Source organism: Epinephelus moara, chromosome 12 (assembly GCF_006386435.1).
Source record: "Epinephelus moara isolate mb chromosome 12, YSFRI_EMoa_1.0, whole genome shotgun sequence".
Lineage (NCBI taxonomy): Eukaryota > Metazoa > Chordata > Actinopteri > Perciformes > Serranidae > Epinephelus > Epinephelus moara.
In genome coordinates, this window is record NC_065517.1 from 37,870,747 (window position 1) to 37,891,875 (window position 21,129).

Sequence of the window (21,129 nt, forward strand, 5' to 3'; positions counted from 1 at the left end):
TTGAGGTATCATTGATGTGGCTTGACATGTTAGAAAATTACATAGAAGTCCTAATTTACATACATCTTGATAAAAAATAACATTTTAATTAAGTCTTGTATAAAAATCATAAGTAAACAAGTAATACCACCCTTAAACAACATCAGTGGATTAGGTTTATGAATATGTTAAATCATGTAGTTTAATATAGCTCATGCACTACGGACCTACTGCTTAATAATCATATACCTTGTCCTCATCTGTATTAAAAAAAGAGGCTGCACAGCTATCAGCTGGCTGGGACTTTGCCAGTGATTTGATGTTAGAAGTAAAGCCAACCATTTAGGAAGAGTTGTCAACCGCAGCAGGGTTTTAACACAGCCAGCCAAAAGGGATGACCATTTCATTTTAATGTGCTGAGACCATGGTAATGTGATTTGTCATGATCGTCCCTGACCCTTATAACACTATCTATATTGCATTACCTGTGTGACCGTGTGCCCTGTAAGCCACATTATGTGCTCCTGCAACTGGAATCTTATTTTTCTACCAGCAAATCAGTGTCCACCAGTGCCACAACCACACTCCTGTCCTGATGAAAGGCATTCATGGTGCTCATGGTCGCTAGCAAAGCAGAGTAATTCAAAATTCATTTTACTAGTGTTGGAGGGGAAAAAAATCATCAGTTGTAACAGGAAGAAGGGGACGAGTTGTTCTCCCAGAGGCAGATATTGAAGGCTTAATGGTGTCCCTGGTGACGGTGACTGTTGGGTTTCAAATCATTGTTCTTTTCCCATCACTGCCTGTTAACCCTTTTCTCTCACTTACTACTGAGGATGGCTCTTCACACACACACACACAAACAAACAAACAAGAGGAAGACCCTCTACTATATCACTTATACCTTCAGTCTGTGTGTGTATGATTGTTTGCAGGTTGTTAATTCGAAAACTTAAAGCACTGAGTTATATCACCATCAGCATTTTGTGATTACATAATAGCAGCATTGGCTTTTTTTTAGGAAGAATAGGAGACCGTGGGATGAGTTCACCATGACATTTACTGATTATGTTTAAAGAGCAACTTGACACCAATTAAAAGTGTTGTTTTCTGCTGGTGGTAGAGATTCGCACATTTATACATTTCTAACATGTGCTCTGTAACACACAGACTCCATCTAGACTGATAGAAGTCTCTACCTCGTCATAACAACTCAAGGCATAGGGCTCAAATTTTAGAATCTGGTGTCAGTAGTAGGGAAAACATTATAGGCTGGACCCAGTGGTGGAGTTTAGGGCTGTCCCCTGAAAGTCGAAGAATGGAGTCATGTAGGGCTGCAACGATTAGTCGACTAATCGATGACTAATCGACTATTAGAATAATCGGTGACTATTTTAGTAGTCGACTAATCGGTTTGAGTAATTTTTCATAGAAAAGTACTATAAAAGTGCCCCAAAATACTCTTATTGCAGGTTCTTACATTCAAATATTGGCAGCTTTACACACTCTCCCATGACGGTGAACTAAAACCCTTTGGCGTGAGTACGAAACAAGACATTAGATGACATAATTTTGGTGTTTGGGAGAGACAGACCGACATTTTTCAACATTTTAACACATTTTTCGATAAAATGATTAGTCGACTAATCGAAGAAATAATCGACAGATTAGTCGACAATGAAAATAATCGTTAGTTGCAGCCCTAGAGTCATGAGTTGGTCCCCAGAAGTACTGTAGCTGCGGAGTCAGCACTCCTTGCTTTCACCCTGCTCTCTCGGTTAAAATGATTATACTGCATCAAGTCGTCCTTTCTGCTCAGTGAAGATATCTGCGACAGGTACAGACAGCTGCAGACCCAGACCCAGGCAGAGTGAAACTGAGGCAGCTGCCTGGAGGAAGAGAGGCTTTGCCCGGTTAGGCTCCGAGATAACATTATCTTTTGTCTTTTGCTTAGAAGAGGTGAATTTACAGCTCACAGCAACTTCTTACGATGCAGTTTCTGTTTTTGTTTTTTTGATATCTACTGTTGGCACAAAGTGTCATTGCACATTTCCGATTCATCGTTAGTGTAGTTGGCATGCATTAGCTTGGAGGGCTAAGTTGGCTTGTTTATGATATCATGAGTATGTTGCTGTCACCTAGCCTGGAAATCCAGACCCAAATCTAGAAAGTTTTAGGGTCTGGCCATGAGTAATGCAAATGGCCCAACTCGAGGGGCGGCACCAAGCATGCATTTGAAAATATCACTGCACGCAGTTGGATAACACTACGACCAATCAGAACAATACACGAGGTGACGTATCCAGAGCTTAGCTACCAGCGGAGCTAACTGGTAGATTAGACTCTTGCCGTATCCGGTCGGCAAAACAGCCAAAACGTCCTTCTTGCAAAGGAAAGACTCGAGCGCCGTCTTCTGTTCCTCTTCTAGAGAAAAAGCCAAGTCTAACTCGTTCATTGTAGCGGCCAAAGCCGTTTCAAACAACTGGTGTTCATCCGTAGCCATCTTGCAATGTTTACTGACTGATTCCGGACTTCGTCGTCGCAGCGCTGTCGTCATCTGTTTATCAGATACACCGATGTGATTGGTGCAGCTCGGTTTCATGGGCTTAGATAATGAGCATCATTACTGATTGCCAGAGTGACTCGCTGAGCAAATTCAAATTGTGCTCTTGCGAGAACTCTGGATTTCCAGGGTAGTGGTCACCCTGAACATCCTGCCAAATCCCGTTCAAAAATCGGGCACTTTAAAAAAAAGTGTTGCTCTATAGTCTCTCTATTATCTGTAGAGCTATAGTATTTGTATCAATCAACCAAATCACAAAATTCTGAGTCGGGTACAGTCATAGTGGTTTATTAACTCCCGGCATGGCTGGGGGGGAAAATAGTCTTTGATGTGTCACGATTCTCATTTGAAAGCTTAGGTTTCGATGCAGAAGAATCAGTAATTCGCCTGTAATTTGAAATCCAAAGTTTCGCCCCCTTTGTTACTGTTGCTATGTTGAATGAGCTTAAAAGAGAGAAACATGGTGACACCATATTCGTTTCTGGCTGGCTTTAATTACAAACACTACTTTGACAGCGCAGCCTGGCATCCTGTTAGTCAAAGTAAGATGGCGTTTTGCTGTGTTTGTGAATTTGGTATGTGAAGTATCATAGTGATGCTAAGCTAGCTTGCTAGCTAACTGAGTCAGACATTTGCGTCCGGGCCATGTGGGCCTCAGGTGGGAACAGGCTGTTCAGATTGCGAATGATAGTTGGCATGTGGCGACTTATAGACCATTTTAAACGTAAACGTTTTTAATGGGTCCCTTTGTTTTCCCTTTTTGAAGCTTTTGCAGCATATGTGAATGACATCAGCTGACAGGAAGTAAACATGGACCCAAGCTGTTGCCTAGCAATGCAGTTCCAGTGGAACGGTCTTTTCATGGAACATAGATGATATGATTAGCACATAGCATAATTAAGTATAACAGGGAAGGGGAAGTTGACTGATGTTCTGCCGAGTACCAGGCTTACTCAACTGTTACTGGCGCACAGAGTGAAAAGGGGCGGGACTTAGGAAGGGGTAACGGATGTAAAACGTGCATCATTTGTGTCTTGTTGTAAAATATAACCTTCCAGCTGACACGTCTCGTCCATTTGTTAATGCTTTTGTATTAATAAAAGATAATGGCAGTAATTTCATCTGTTTATTTTAATTATAGATCATTACCGCAGTCACACAGTGAGAAAAAATAAATCATGTCTACAAATCCAAAAATTAATGCATCAGTATGCATCAATAATAGTTTTATAATTGCATCCCAGCACTATGAATCAGATTCCCACCCCTATCTCTCAGTGATCCTCACGTTGCCTGGGGGGCACGAGGAATATAAGACATATCTTCACACCTGTCCGTGGGGTTGATGATGTGACTAGAATTGACATGTATCTGGTTCATAGGCAGGGGTTAAAAACCAGAGCTTCAACAGGGTGTAATGAAATATGTCTGTGCCCAGTCTCTTAGTCGAATATAGTCACATTAATTCCTTCTGGTTTGTTCCACTTGCATTTCCTCACTGTTTATGAGAATTTAGTGTGTTGTTATGCATTAGCATAGCAATTAGATTTTGGTAAATGCAATTTAAATACTATAATTGTCCGGTTAGAATTCTGCACAAATTATCAGACGTGAGCATAAACCATGTATTAATTAGTCGTTATGTTACAATAAATCCTAGAAATTAACACCTGCAAATGCTCTTTATGATCAAATCCTCTTTCACAGGGAGAAATTTGGCACTAATATAACTCCATGTGCCATTATTCTGCTTTGTTCCCTCAAGCCACTGTCATCGCAAGCCCCGTTAGCTCCATCTGTGGTCTTAAGAAACATGGGGATAGATAGAGATGTGAGTAAAGAAAAGGGATGTGAGTAAAGATGGGGAGGGGAAGATGGAACAGGGAGTTTAGAGGGGGTGAGGTTAAATGGTCCATGTCAGTAGCAGTCTTTAACGCATGGGATTACTGCCCTTTTGTGTGCAGCGAGCTCACTCAATCACTGAGCCCCGTGTAAGACACACTCTCGCCATTTACCCCACACTGTCACAGGCATCCTGATCAAGCTGACAGAGGCTGGGAGGTACACCGCCGCAATCAGCTAGCTAACAGTAAAGAGGAGAATAAATTGAGGGGGACAAAGAGAGAGGGCACAGGGAAGGAAGAAAGAAGAGAATTAAAAGAGAAACGCATTGAAAAGAAAAGGTGGGAAAGTGTTAGTTGAGTGTGGGGAGCCTTTATAAAACACTGAAATATGCAGGAGGTGAGACGATGCACTATAAAGGAGAGAAGGTGCACTATAAAGTAGTGAAATGCACTTAAAGCAAGAGATAGGAACATAATGAAAAATAGAAAGAATTGCAGTGGCGGCTGGATGAAAGGAAGGTCGAAGAAGTGTCTTACAGAGACATTTTTACGTTATTATGCATATGTGAGATGGGTTGTAATGATGCTAATTAAAGCTTTTATGCATGTGTTGTTAAAATAGGCATCTCGACGTGATGTGCTCCATTTGGTCCTCTTTTATGAGCGCTCATGGCTGGGTTGAAACCTGAGAACTCCCTTCGTGTTAGACCAGAATTATCGTATGAAAAAGGCACAAAAAGAATCCAATAAAATATGCGCAATATAGAACAGCGGACAGAGCTTTTTGAAGGCAGATGTGATGATCATTATCACTTTGTATGAGTTCTGAATATTTTAGAAATTCTTAGTGTTCTTAGCTTCTGTATGCACACTTTATTTGTCAAGGGACCTTCAGTTATTAGATTGGCCAGGTGGAGGTTTTTATGTCAAAGGCATATTACTGGCGAATCCTCCTACACTGCCAGATTAAGTTATGGAACTGTGAATATTTGAAAGGTATTATCTACTCAATTACAAGTCATGTTTCCGGGCTATTGAGTTCAGTATGATAAGCACCCCAGTGGAAGTCAAACTAGGAAAGAATGGAAAATGAAACTTGCTTTCAGTGACAGCATACAAGAGAGATTTGAAAAGTTTTCTTATTTCTTTCTCCGTATTGACGGCGTTCAAACTTATGTTAATCTACTTTTCAAATTCTACTCCTCTTAAAAGATTTATGTCGATAATGGCGTCGTAAATATACGTTGAAAAGGCAGTGCAGAAAAATGTGTTTATCACCTTTGGAGTTAAATAGCTGCCGAGTGTCCAATCCTCTAACAGGTGTCATTTCTCACTCTTACTTCTGTTGTGCTCAGTGTGGGGCAGAGTTATTTTTACAGGGCTGTAATGGGTTTCTGTGATGCAAATAAAAAATCTGAAACATGAAAACACTCAACAATGCAGACCCCTGACAAGCACTAATAATCTCCCCTGTCGCCCATTACTATTACTGTCAACATTGTGGTGGGGAGATGAAAGAATAGTTATGCAACAGTAGCCACAGTTTGGACTGGTGGTTGTCCGTGGAGACTTTCTGGGATCCATTGTCAGTGCTGCTTAAAGGGTAATTTCAGTATTTTCAACCTGGACCCTATTTTCCCATGTTTTTGTGTCTGAGTGACTAATGGGAGCAACGATTTTTGAAATTGGTCCAGTATTGAGTGAGAGTGGTGAAATAGGCTGCAGGTTAACCACTCTGGGCATGTTCGCCCCATCAATTTATGTCCCACTAAAAGTGCTTGTTTTTCCCACTGAAAGGCTCAGATTATTATTCTAAGTGTCTGACAGCATTATGGAAAGCATCCCTATAGAGACTGATTTTTGTTAAAGAATAAGGTCCTTTCTTGTTTAACCAGAAACAGCCCCAAAATCCCGTTTGCCAATCCCACCAGACTCCATTTAAATACACGGTAATTTATTGTTGCAAAACACACTTCATACAAAGAAGAGATGTCAACGGTTAACTGTTCATCACTTAACCACAAAGAACATTTTACCAGTTATACATGTTAGTGGTTTTAGGTTAAATTTCCTGCGATGCAGTTTAAGGCACTGTGCACCAATGAGGTTTGGTGGGAGCTACTGTTATTTAGTAGTGCTGCTCAGTCGTGTTGTCCAAACTTAACAGTGCCCATGCTCTGGTTGCCACCATCACCACCATCTTTTAACACTATGTTTTATTAGCGGTTATTAGCGAATGAGCAGCACTTCTAGCTAGCTCCCGCCCGTCCCAGGTGGTGCGCAGTATGGATGCACAGTTTTGGATTTTTTGCATTATCCCAAATGCCAATATGTAACAATTCATGTGACCAATAATTCAAGTCTCCTTTGTAGTGGAATTAACATCATATTATGCATGTTTACTCTTATTATGATGGCCCACCAGCAGATGGAAATACAATACTATTAATGTATGTAATATTTATTCATTGTGCAAATTAAGAAAAAGCATTCTGGCTAATTCTGATAGTAGCTAATATCGGCCATTACCGATGACATGCCATGTTATCGTGCATCCCTAGTGCGCAGTTAAGAGCTGCCAAGGTTAATAGTAGATCACCAGTGGAGACCGGAGTGGGCAGTGGGGATCATGTTTCTGCAGATTTACACAGCTAGTCAGCTGTCTGTCTGGAGAACATAAAATAAAAGGCAAGACATTAATAAAATAAAACATTAACATTTCACCACCTCTAAATGGATAGTGCTTTGAAATGCAGCGCTAAAGCTCACTGAGTTAGTGGATTACCAGACTAAAAAGGAAGGAAAGGCCTGTTGCATTTCACGTCACTTGACGTTCTTTTTTCCTTAAAATTTAACTGGTAAGTTACCGTTAAATGGTTATCGGGATATCAAAAGTGAAAATTGACTGAAACTGACATCCCTGCTTCAAAGTCAAAACAAACTAGACATACCTAACAAATGCCGTCTGGTTTGCCTTTCCGACCCAACCCTAACCTTCACAGTTGCTAATGTGGATTTGAATAAACAAATTAAGTCATCTGGTCAGGTACTGCTCTTTAAGGCCCCGTTTATACGACAGTGATTTCAACTGAAAACGGTAAACTTTAGTTGCGTTTTGGCCGATCGTTTACACTACAGCGGCGTTTTGGGTGCCTGAAAACGCAACGTTTTGAAAACGGGTTCCAGAGTGCAACTTTTTGGAAATGGCAGCGTCTCCGTTGTCATGTAAACTTGCAATATGCAGTTCCTCTGAAAACGGAGACTTTTCGCACATGCGCATTACGGTTCCAGTCACTAGGCATGCCGACCGTCACAACAACAATGCTGAGCTCTGTTTGTGCTGCTCACCCTGTTGATTTGAAGTGAAGTGTACATCTGTTACTGTAGCAACTCCACCTCGTCGTCCATCCAGACAAAGTTATCTGTGCATGCTTTCGCCATTGTGTCTTCTTTGTTTTGGTTTCTAATCACCGCGTTGTAGAGGAAGGCGCTTCAGCGCGGGCACATGGCGTCATGCTGTGGTGTTGCTTTGCAATTTTACACTGCCACCCATTGGCCTGGCGTGCATACTACAGCGTTTCCAGTAGATTTTGCGGCTCCGTGTGTACGGGGATCGTTTCAATAACGTCGTCATAAAGTTTTTTAAAACGCAAAGGACACACTTTTCCGTTTTAAGAGAAACCGTTGTCGTCTAAACAGGGCCTAAGTGTGTAATGAGATAAAATATCTCAGCCATCATATTGTCAATAATTTATCTGATGATAAAGATATCCACAGACAGTGTCGCAAGTTGTATGCACAAGCTAATATGCTTGCTTGCAAATTCAGCATATGTTCAGTTAATGTAAAGATTGACCTTTTTAGAGCATTTTGTACCCCGCTCTATACTTGTGGTGCTCCTTTAGGAAGAGCAACATGCAAAGACAGCCTTTAAAGATGGCATGAGACTGCTTCTTCAACTTCCATGATGGTGCAGTGCTAGCCAGATGTCAGTGTGCCTACCTGCTCTGTCTTAATACAAAATCTTATATATTGATATATGCAGGCTCTCTGTTTCAGAAAATTGTATCATCCAGGCCTTGGCCAATCCTGAGCTGAGCTGAGACAGTTTTTCAACAAGACTGTGGGGCCACTGGCTCCCCAGCTTGTTTGTGGATGCAGTTTATTGAATTTTGTCTTTTTACATAAACTTGCATAATGTAGCATCTTGTCTGTTTGAACATAGACTGTTGTCTGTTTTTATGTGGTATGCTATGGAATTTTCTTTGTGTTCTTAATGTCATTATTATTATTATTATTAGATGTGAAAATATGCTGGCCCTTTACATGCTGAAATTAAAGTTAAATTAAATGGAGTCTGGTTGGTTTGGTGATTACGATTTTGAGGCTGATTCTAGTCAAACGAAAAGGATCTTACCTTTCAACAGGTCTGTCTCTATAGGAATTCTTTCCATAATGTTGTCAGCTCTCTGCTCTTCAGCCCTCTCACTCAATACTTGACTGATTTCAAAAATTGTTGTTTACATTGGTCACACAAAAAACAAAAACGTGAAAATGGGGTCTAGATTGAAAAATACCAACATTTAATAACATTTTAGGAACCAAATACACATAAACATGACATTGTGGACCGTAATGTTTCCATGTGTTTGCAGTCACATTTTAATGAATAATTTTAAGAGTTGAGAGCTTTGGGAAAACAGTTCAACAGTCATGGTGGATCCCAAGGGCAGCTCATGTTTGAATTTCGATTTTTCGCAAATCCATTAGAGGTGTTTGTGCTGAAAAGTAGAAACATCTCAGCAAAGTGAGGTTTTGCTCTCAAGGTCATATTTTTGGTCATCAATTAAATGTGTCTTAGGATTAAGTTTCTACTGAAGTATTTGCTGACGTGAAGCCGTCATCTGTGGCTTTAATCAAGACAACTGTTCTGTCATTTAAACAGAAATCATAGTCAGATGGAGTACAGTGATTAATACAATGCTAACCTTTTTGCCTCTGTAATTTTTCTTTTGCTCACTGTAATTATCTCTCAGACGTTTGCTGATGAGAGGCTTTGACAAACATCCACGTCTTATTAATCTTGACATTGCCTTGGTTTTATGTGTTTAACACATGGTCACTGTCGCTCACACGCGCGCCATCATTTCATTTCTGTTGAGGTTTCTCTGTTTGCCTTGTGTCAGTGATGGTAGCGTTAATTATTGTGCCTTTGCTGTCTCAGCCCATGCATTCTGATGAGCCCCGTGTTTAAACAGACACACATACACACACACACTCAGACTTTGGCTTGGGTAAAATCTGAGAAACAGGTCAATTAAAAGGGCCTTTGACTGTCCAGAATGTTTTAATTAAAGTAGCAGTGAAATGTAAACTTGGTTCTAATTATGATTAGCCTTAATTAGCTGTCACTCTGATCTTAATTGCTTTTGAATAGAGCTGACCTCCAAATGCTTCATCTCCATGCACCAACATCAGCGTTTAGCTTGTGTGTCCAGTTATCCAGCGCTGTTTACCCATCTGACTCAGTGTTATTTCTCCATACTCTTGTTTGTGCATATTTGAAATAATGTATACTTTATGTACAGATACTTAATTTGTATTTGTTTGTGTCTTGCCCCCTCAGGCTCTCCTGGACATGGTGGTGATGAAGAGTGAGGGCTACAGCGTGGAGCAGCTGGAGAGACTGTACTCCCGTCTCAGCCAGTGTATCTACCAGCACCGCAGAGAGTACGACAAGACCCAGCTACTGGAGGTCAGAAACACACATTCTCCTTTAATAAGTCGGGCTTGAACTTTTTTTTACAGCAGAAAAGTGGTGGCAGGGAGCTGGGGAGAGCTACATAGAAAAAGTGCTGGCGGTGCTTTTTTTTAATGACATGCTGTGTGTGGGTTTTGTTTCTATAACAATATCTTGACACTAACATTAGCCAGGTAACTAACATTACATTAACGGAGCAGGAAACATCCAGTGTCCGCTGACCAATCTGCTCCCAAAAAATAAGCTTTTCTGTCTTTGTTGTGACAACAGAAAGTAGCCTAGCTAAAGAAGCACCAGCACCAGCGCCTTTCAGAAAAGTTCAGAGATTTTCAACTTAAAGTGCTCGGAGCAGCTGCACAAAAAAGGCAGAACGCTCTGAAAAAAAGACGCTGGATACAGCGCTTTTTCTCCAGGCGGCTGCATGGGGCAACATAAGCCCACTCCTGTCCCAGCTGGTCCAGCCATGGGATCCAGATTTCTTCCTAATCATCAGTTCAAGGTCCACACAGTTTAATACATTCAGCATCATACTTGCGTTTGGTCATGTTGTCAAGCTAGTTTGCTGTTTGACAACACGGAACAACGGAAATTTGCTGTACGTCAAAATAAAGTGTGTTTTCTAGAAACTTTACAAATTTGTGAGTCACTTGTGGTCCATTCAGAATGGATCCGCAACCCACTTTTGGACCGCGACCCACCAGTTGGGAACCACTGAGAACAATTGAAAAAAGGTGCCGGTGCTGAGCAAAAAATGCTATGTGGACGCAGGCCCTTTGTTAATCAAGAAATAATCAGCAGATTACTTTATATAGAAAAGATGATTAGTTGAGACCCTGGGCCTTGTGCAGCAGCGTTCTCTTAAATTTTCTCTTATATTGTCTCCGAATTTTCTGTTAAGAGAAGTCAACTCCAGATGCACCAAACGTTCTTAACCATCCAAATCTGATTTTACCCAGGTGTGCATAGTGATGAATCCCACTTGATTATACTTAAGACATGAGCATAGGTAACGCCCCCTAATCACTCCACAAGGGCAGGTGTTGTACCGTGTGCAAAGACCTGGGCACATGCCCAATAATTGTGGAGAAGAACTTCTTCAGCACTGCAATCGACTTACTGTTAAATAAATTAAAACAAAGTTAATATATGAATTTCCAGGATGTCAGTACTGGTGTTAGAGTAAAATCAAAAACCCAGCAATGACAAATTATTTGTGACGCTGTAAGTGCTGTGTCGTCAGCAGTGATGGAGCACATATTCAGATCTTTTACTTAAGTAAAAGTACTAATACATGAAAAATTACTTCAGTGGTTATCAAAATAATTGCCAGTTCATTTTCCAATCAACCGTTTAGTCGTTTCAGCTGCACTCGTATATTTTCATATAGTTTGTGTGCGTAAATCTTAATTTATAAAGTAACGTGACTAAAATTACCAAATAATTGTAGTGGAGAAAAATGGACAATATTTCCCTCTGCAGTGAAGTGGAGTAGAAGTAAAATGTGGTATGAGGCTAAAATACTCTTGTAATGTAAAAGTACCTCAAATTTGTACTTTTGCACAGTACTTGAGTAAATGTACGTGTTTACTGGTCAGTAAATTACAGTAATTGGGATCAATGGACTACGTGTAGTCGTATTTCTTTAGCCCTGAAATTTAAAAATCCAGTCAGTGCAATTACTCCAAAACATAATCTAAATTTGATGATATGATATTTATTAATCTTAAAGATTAAATTGAAACTTAAGTTTCCTCAAGTTAGACAGACAAGTTGAGTTTTTCTCTTATTTTGGTAAGAGTGCTGTCACCCACTCATAGAATTTTCTTTTACCTGAGACAAGAGCAAAAATAAGAAAACACTGGTGAATTTCTGAAACCACTGGGTGCTAACAAAATAAGAACAAATTATGGATGAGAACAAAACATGTTGCCCATTGTTACATGATTCCCACCTCTCATCTTTCCACCACGCAGGGGTTTCCCCATCTTGTTGCCAGCCAACCAGCAAAGAGATTCAGTTAGCCTCAAAGGCAGGGGTGTTCATTTAAAATTCAAAGAGGTCCAGTTGCTAAAATTTCTTCCCAGCAAAGGTCTGAACCTCATAATGTCTAAATTGCATCCCATAGCCTATCCCTACATCTATCAAATAAAGTTAACAGCATGCATTTCCATATCATTTCATTTAAGTTAGTTCTGTATGGTAAACAAACTGAATTTATATATATCGCTTCAAAGCTTCATTCACACACTGGTGCTCGAGGCTACCATCCAATGTCGCCTGCTCATCAGATAAACATTCACACACAGTTTGTGGTTCAGTATCATGGCCAAGGACACTTTAACATGTAGACTGCAGGGGCCAGGGATCGAACCGCAGACCTTCAGACTGGTAGACAGCTGATTTACCTTTTGAGCCATAGTGAACCTGAGGCCTACGTTTCATGAAAAAGTAAAAGGAAACAAGACCGAATGTTCTGAATAAAATACATAATAGTGCCTCTTTTAGAAAAAAGTACGGAGCTTTGAGCAACCTGATATTTTTTCTACTTTCTTTGCTGGAGTTAGAGAGAAATTGGTCTGTGACTGCCTGCCAGCAGTTTGAATCTTAGCTTGAAGTGAGTTAGTGCCATTATCATGCACATGTTTAGGTGTTAATGTTTATAGCAGAGAAAGCTGACTCTCAGCTGTTCGTTGATGCATACGTGGTCAAGGTGTACAGTGCTTCTTTGGTTAGAGCAGGGAAATGAGTCTGAGACACGGGCTCTATCCACACTACTGTGATCTTTCTGATTGGCTCATTTTAGTGGAGCTCTTGCTGTTTTAACTTGATTAGCTGCACCAGCGGTCTTTAGCAGTGACCTTCGGGGACACACACACAAAAAAGCAATGCTCTGTTACTAGATTATTATTTATTTTAGTTTAGTTTAGTGAATTTCAGAAGGGACAGTGCAAATTAATAAACACACATGGTGTAAAACTGCCAAAATTAGACAAAAGGCTACTTTTCATCTGTAGCCCCTCGGCCAAGATGTTACACAAGGCTTAATCTCTCAAGACAGATTCTGCAATCTACATTGTAGAATCTGTCGGCAGCCCTGTGTGAAAGACGACTAGGGGGAGGCTTTGAGTCTGAACGATGCTGCGCTTTAGCCAATCACAATGGAGGGGGCGCGGCCGAGACGTGCAGGTGTCCCCAGGAAATGTGTACCTACAGAAACAGCAAGCTCCGCGTCCATAGCGACCGCTCCAGTAATGCCGTCTCGTCACCGTGAAAATTTTTTTTTTTTCCAGCGGATGTCTGAGTTACAACTAACTGGAGTAGTTTCATTTCGTATCCGACAACGGGAGGCTTTTAACAGATGACGTCCTGATGTTAGCTTTGCTAACTGTCCCTGTCAGCTGCAGCCACTGATGCTTTCTAGACATCGTGATTTCCCATAACTGAATAAATACCACACATAGCAACACAAAACTGCTTTGCTAGCTCAATCATGTTGTAACTAAGATATTTACCATGTTAGCTACATCGTCAAGACCTCCTACTTCCACCTCCGCCGCATCGCCAAAATCAGACACCCTACTTCCACCTCCGCCGCATCGCCAAAATCAGACACTGCCTCTCTCCCCCTGCTGCTGAATCCCGCCTCGACTATTGCAACTCCCTCCTCACTGGCATCACCTCCCATTCCCTCCATAGACTCCAAATGGTTCAAAACTCTGTTGCCCGCCTCCTTACCCACACCCGGTCCCGTGAACACATCACTCCCGTTCTCCACTCCCTCCACTGGCTCCCCATCACACAACGCATCAACTTTAAAATCCTCCTCCTCACTTTCAAAGCTCTTCACCACCTGGCCCCCCCCTACCTGTCTGACCTTCTCATCCCCCACCGCCCCTCCCGAGCCCTCCGATCTTCCTACACTCTCACCCTGACTGCACCATCATCCAGACTGAAAACCTTTGGCGACAGAGCCTTCTCCAGAACAGCACCCCGACTTTGGAACTCCCTCCCCCAACCTGTTCGCCACTCTCCCTCACTTCCCATATTCAAATCCCGCCTGAAAACCTACCTCTTCTCCCAAGCCTTCGACCTCCCCTACCCCTAACCACCTCCACCCCACTGACTGTTCCTATACCGCCTGTGTCCCATCATTTCTTTTGTTCACTATGTTCACTTTTGTTCACTTCTCGCCTTCAGTGGTCGCCATCTTGACTGCGTAGTGGAAGGGGAGGGACCACGAGGACTGCGACCGTGAATGTCACTGCATTGTACAAATATAAATGTGTTTTTTGCACTAAGCACCAATATACTGTTGTCAGATATAAGCCAGCAGTATGTTTATTGGGTTAATTTAGCAGTCTGTAATGATTTGGTACCGCGAGTGATAACACGAATGCAAATGCTAGTTTGCTAACTAGCTAACAGCTGCGGTTGTCATTTCCGGCAAGTGCACAACAGCCGTGTTTGGTTTGAGACAACACTACCCTGTCGAAATTTCCGCACTACGCCAATAAGTACATAGTGCACATAGTATACTACATGGAAGTGTACTAATGGAAGTACACGATTTGAGACACAGCATAAGAGCTCACATGTGACCCCTATGACTCTGCAAGGGTTCCCACCCACACAGGGTTTAAAGCCTGAAACTGAAGAAGCTTCTTGGATGAGATGTGAAACGTCTTCAAGAAATGCAAGCAAGTCCAGTTGCCTACGATATAGCACTTACGATTACTATATCCTGGATGACTGAGAATCTTCACCGACATGATTTTGTAGTCACAAGAACCTAATGATCATCAGATGTGTGATTCAGTGCTGAAACTTGAGGCAAAGTTGATGCAATGTAAAAGATGATAAAATTTTTAAAAGCACTAGAGGCAGTAGTGAAATAAAATTAGATTAGTATTTATTCTTATAAAATATCAGAAATTGGTCACTGGTCTGTGTAGAACTGTTACAAAGTACGTTAACACTGCAGATCTGATTTTTTTTTGTCATTTTTTCCTTTTCAGCTGTGGTGGTCCAAGGGCAGAGGGATGTCGTACGCTGTAAAGCCCTCTGAGGCAAATTGTGATTTGTTATATTGGGCTTTATATATAAAAATTGAACTGAATTAAATGAAATGTGGCCAATATCAGATTCCATTGTGAACTGGTCATGGTCCTGAACTGACCCTGCATGCACCAAAGAACAATAACAAAGATGTCACATGCCCTCACTGTCGCACAGATGTAAACATGGAGGCTGCTGATGTCAGAGTTTAAGGTTTAAGTTGATGTGCAGTGGAGTGTGAGCCGGCAAATTTGTGAGCATTGGATGTGGATGAGGAGAGAAAAAAACTGTTTTTTATTTATGGTTGCTTTTTGTGGAGCAATGGCTGCTGCTCCTGTACGGAGGTGTGTGGATGCACAGTCGGAGCCAGGAGTGTTGAAATTGTTATGGGAAAAATTTGAGGATGTTGAGAGCTAATTTTAACCACATCTGTGTCATGTGTGTGTATTCACAGAGTGAGTCAGGCACAGAATTGTGACGACTATCAATCTAGAGTGACTTAAAGTCACATTTATTCTGATATGACTGTTCAGACTGAGGTCACACTGCAAAAAAATATCATGCCTGTATCTGATTAAGGACGATACATGAAAGTGGCCAAAAGCAGAATTAAAAAGATCAGATTTCATCTTATTTGTGCTGATCACGCCGTTAGGAAAAACAAATCTGAGGCACATATGAGCAAAAAATCTGGCTTTGGACGCTCTCACCTGCAGGCTGAATTGAAGAGTTTGTGAACGTGGCAAATTCACTTGAGTGAATGTGAGACTCTGTTGTGGCTGTCTAACAAGGAACATCTGTTGTGTGCAACACAAAAGATGTGACATTAGTAGTTCTGCGAGGTGTTATTGAGTCAAAATGGCCAGGAGAAGAAACCTGAGGATAAATATGTATTTTCTGACTTTCTTTTTTTTGTGCTGCAGATTTGACATTGTGTGAGCAGAATAACTCAGTCCAAGTTGCTCTTTTCATGATGCAAAGTCACATGTTGTCATTTTGACAGCGATGTTCCAAACAACTGGTAGCATTTATTGAACTCATAACATTCCAGACATGATGGAAAAGTGGATGGGGGCAAATAATATCTGAGAAGAAGTGATTCATGCCAAATGTCTCTTTTGGGAGGTAAGATAAAGACACACACACACACACTGAGACAGGCGGAAACAGCGTCTGTACATGATAGGCATCATGACACAAACCACGGCGAGCTGTAGTTATTGGAGGATAGATATCCACCACGGAAGTGCAGCCGAGCAGTAATGGTATAAATCAATATCTGGGTTGAAATTAGGGATTAACTTTTGTATCAGTGTTCTTTTTGCTTCAGAATAGGATCTAATGAGTACAGTGGGGACTCTGAGTAAGTGAGAATAATGTAGAAGATTTGGTTCGGTATGTGTGTTCGAGACTTTTAGAGATAAGTGAGTCCAGGAGCCATAATTTAAAACAATTCATGAGGGAACCTTATTTTCCACACAATGCTTTTTTTGGTTGAGGTTAAATGCATTTACATCGTAAAGGAATACTTCTCACTACCAAGAACCAGTTGTATATGAGAGACTCACCCCATGTTGTTTTGAATTCATGAAGAAAATGTTGTTTTTCTCATGCCTCTTGTGAACAAAGAATCCAAAAACTTTTGAGAAAATTTTTGAGTAATTTAAGTCATAGGCACTTTTGAGAAAATTTTTGAGTAATTTAAGTCATAGGCAACCTAGTCTGAGTGGGTGGAAGTTCGCTACATAGATCAGCCTCTCATTGGGCGGAACGAGCCACCCGCTGAAGTCCCGCCCTACCACCTCCGGTTGTGTAGCAGTTTTCAACACGTCCTTTACTAACTTTTGCGGTGTTTGATCTTGCGGGGATGTAGCCATTTTTCTGCCATGGTTCGCGTCCTGTAGGCGATATTTTTGTGGGCGTGTTACACCAAAACCTGTTTCCCCCCGGCAATATTTTTGCAAGCGCACCGTTGCTGTGGCACCGCCCAGAACGATTGTGATTGGTTGAAAGAAATACAAGCAGCCGGGGCGTTTTTTCCTCCAATCTTAAAGTGAGAGTCGGCCCAGCCAGACCTTTCTTTTCTTGAGAAAGGTCTGGTGAGCAAGACTATAGGCGACCCTGTCTAACAACAGCAAAACTATATGGACCTGCACTTGTATAGCGCCTTTCTACCCTTCCAACCAACCTAAGCACTTTGACATGTCACATTCACCCATTCACCCATTCAAACACACATTTATACAAGTTGAAGAAAAATCATCTCTCATTTCTTTAGTTTGTGAACAACAACAGTAACTCAGAGTGAGATTCAGATTCTGTTACAATATTAATAGTTCAAATAAATAAAATCTACCACAAATTACACATTTAAACAGCTCCCAAATGCAAAAAATGTCCCCTGGGATCTATATATATAAATCAACAGGTGATTTCCTTCTTTTAGTAAAATCCTAAATGATTGTTTTTTTCCACCTGGACCTTTATGCTCTGCCATTTCTCCTGTAATCATCACGCTGTAACCTGTGACAGGCTGTTATGATACCACAACTATCACACATTCACACATAGGTAGTTTTTGGTCGAGCTGTGAGCGTCACATAGGTTTACATTACCAAAGGTTTATGACAAAATCGCTTAGCGACACCGACTCCCATGTGCAAACGGCGAGGGAGGAGAGGGAGAGACGCTGTGCTGCTGCCAGAGGAGCCGCTGAATGAGTTCTCTCTGAGCGGAAAGTCACTAAAAGAGTCTGAGAAGTCCGGGGCTGTTCATAAAACATTCAGGACGCCACAGTTTATTCCACACTACTGAAGCTGCTCCTCTTTTTGGAACCACCGCAGAGTCGGTAATAATTTTGCTTTCAGCCATGCTTGTTGTTGCCGTAGGTAACAGTATGATCTCAATATGCCAACAAGCCAAAATATCATGAATAATTTTTCATATCGTATTAAAAACTGTACCAATATTACCATGAACAAGATGATAGATAGATAGAAAGATGCTGCTCAGCTTAAACATTCACACGGATGGAGCAGCCATCAGGAGCAATTTAGGGTTCAGTATCTTGCCCAAGGATACTTCGATCAACTGATTAGTGGACGACCCGCTCTACCTCTGAGTGACAGTCGTCCTCAAAACATCCGTTAACAAACTTTCATACAACTCTCGTAGTATAACCCAAGTCTCATTTATCCAGTCGTGTGTTGTTTGGTGTTTTAAAGGGTTAGTTCAGATTCACTGAATTCACACAATAGCATAAACTAACCAACTGATCGAGGCAGTGGTAAACCAGCAGCTCCCGTGTTCAGCGAGGTAAAATGAAGTCTGGCTCTGAAGAGAGCATAGGTAAATTTCACTTTCAGTTCAGTTCCCTGTTGGAAAGACTGGATAAATGAGACCTGGACTATAATGCAAGACTTGTTTGAGAGTTTGCAAATAGATGTTTTAGTTTTGCTGTTGTTATGACTTCAATTCACCAAGAACTTTTGCAGTTTTTGTACTCTTCTTACATCGTGGAGAGATGGGAGAAAACACAAGATAAGAAAGTCAATTTGATATTTGTTAACTTGCATAACAAAGCTTGTATAGCAGTGAATATAGATGTGCTTGCCCTGTTTTGTTAGTCATTTAAAAAAGAAAAGAAAAAAGAAGACAGATTTCCTACATCTGTAACATAATAGCAAATATTGTAGAGGTCATAAAATGTAAAATAGAAACAAAAGCTTAAGTGTTATTGCAGCCCTCTGAGTGTGTGAAGTGTTTTCTTCATTCAGTCTCAGCCTACAGTCTACAGATAGAACAAACAATATATTTCTTGCATACTGTGAGTAAGTGTCAACAAACAGACCCTTAATGTAAGGTCATGTTTTTTTCTTTCACATTTTCATTTTTTAATCTCTCTTGACAATGTTCCATACAGAAAAAGCTGCTGTATTTTTTCCCAGAATCCCATCTGGTCATCTGCTGCTGCTGTAAGAATGTCAGTGCAGACAGCGGGCCAGGAGTGGCAGTGTCCTGGTGCTGGTAGCCAGAACTGGCTGTCAGGATGTCAGAGAGAGGAAGCGGGAGAGAGGGAGAGGGAGAGAGCAGTCAGCCAGGTGGTGCCGCCTGTCGACAGGCCGGCTGGTGGAGGAGGGGAGGGTGCGTGTCTGGGTTCATCTCATACTGCCAGCCTAAATTGGTGTTTCCAGAGCAGAAATGTCAGCTCGTTTGGCACGTGTTTTGTTTGCCTGTGTTTCCAACACACATCTCAACTCACACAGCAGGTCATCTCCTTGTTCCTCCCCAGGGAATGCAAAAACATGTGCACATACACACTCATATACCGGGCTCATACTCAGTATGGCGGCTGAAGCCATTCCCACTTAATGTTGCAGCGCAGGGTGTTTGTGTCTACACTGCAGAGACGAGTGAAATGGAGCGCGTCCATACATTTGTCTTCTTTACTCTCGCCCCGTCCTCCTCAGGGTATGGCTTGTCTCGGTCTTCCAGAAGAGCTGACCTTTCAGCAGATGGAGTGGACTTCACCCTGCTTCCAGTTAAAGCCAGAGGGACCATCTCTGCCCTGTACACAATAACGCACCAGCTATGTTCCTATCTACAAATTGGCGTCCATATTGCCCTCGGCCGAGTATTACAATTTGCCCGTGCTTCAGACAGCAATTTAAGACTTTGTAGGAGCCTGTGACCTTTAACCTGAATCTGTGCAGTGCCAGAGCTGTACATGCCACCAGTCGAGTTGGCTGAACATCCTAAGGGTTGGTTATTTCTCTGCTTAGTTGTGTGTTAATTGCTGGAGACCTTGCCCTGCAGGTCATTTCATACGTATATACCATTCACTAGATCATTAGTGCTGCAGCTAACGATTAGTTCTGTCGTTGCGTATTCTGTTACTAATTCTGCGAATTAGTTTCTTGATTTACCGACTGACTGTTTGAACTGTAAAAGGTCAGAAAATGGTGGAAAGTGTCGATCAGTGTTTCCCAAAACCCGAGATGACATTCTCAAATGTCTTGTTTTGTTCAGCACCCAAAGACAGACACTTAACTGTCATAGAGGAGTAAGGAAGCCAGACGTTGTTTACATTTAAGACGCTGGAATCAGACAGTTTTTACTTTTTGGCTGGTCTACTCTGCAGCATTCAAGGCCAGCCCTATACATGCGAAAGTCTGTCTATGAGTGGGTGATGAAGTTACACCACTGGTCGGAGTAAGTGATAACCTAAGTTTTTGTGTTTCCGCATTGGCCGCCGCTCCTTTAAAATGATTAAGCGCAGCCATACCTGTATTACTGTATTCCTAATTTTCTGTTACCAGTGTGGCATGATAGCATGGTGGAATTAGCAAACTAGTTAGCTAACTAGCCAGCCGCTACATGAGTAAACTATAACAACTTAATGCCTCATCAACACACTCTTGTCACAGCATAGGAAAGCACATTGCTATCATCAGATTGGAGACAAATTGTTTGGCTCATTTTCTGTTACCACTGTAACGTTGGCATAAGAGCATGTTGGAGTTAGCAAGCTAGCTAGCTAACTAGCCAGCCACGGTGGAAATGGCAGTTTTGGACAGAGGAAAGAGAGGATCACCCCATCAGTTCATTTGAGGTACAGCCGTGTCCATATGACACAAGTCTTACATTTATTTCAATATTATTGACTATAATGTGTTACAGTGTCAGAACTGGTGCTGCCGCCATAATGACGAGAATGGAAATAAGACACTGATTGAAATTGAAGGGAATACAGGATGTTAAAATGTCAGAACATGTGCTGCCATAATGACAAAATTTCTATTTGTAAAACATCCTATCGCTGCCAATTACCAAACAGTTGTTGTGGGTGGAACTTGGCTTCGATAGTGGCCGATGGCTGTGCTGCTTCCACCAGTTGGACTGGAACTCAGTCCAAAACTGTGTCGCAG

The 21,129-nt window shown here is 41.6% G+C and overlaps 1 protein-coding gene across 2 annotated transcripts in view; it reads left to right on the forward strand.

Annotated features, from left to right (window-relative positions):
* Nucleotides 1–21,129, forward strand: part of atad2b (ATPase family AAA domain containing 2B) — a 135,894-nt gene that overhangs the window by 103,177 nt on the left and 11,588 nt on the right. For both annotated transcript variants that reach the window (XM_050058661.1, XM_050058662.1), the window contains exon 27: nt 10,013–10,141. In XM_050058661.1, coding sequence (XP_049914618.1) covers nt 10,013–10,141 — 129 coding nt within the window. The remainder of the gene's footprint in view (nt 1–10,012; nt 10,142–21,129) is intronic.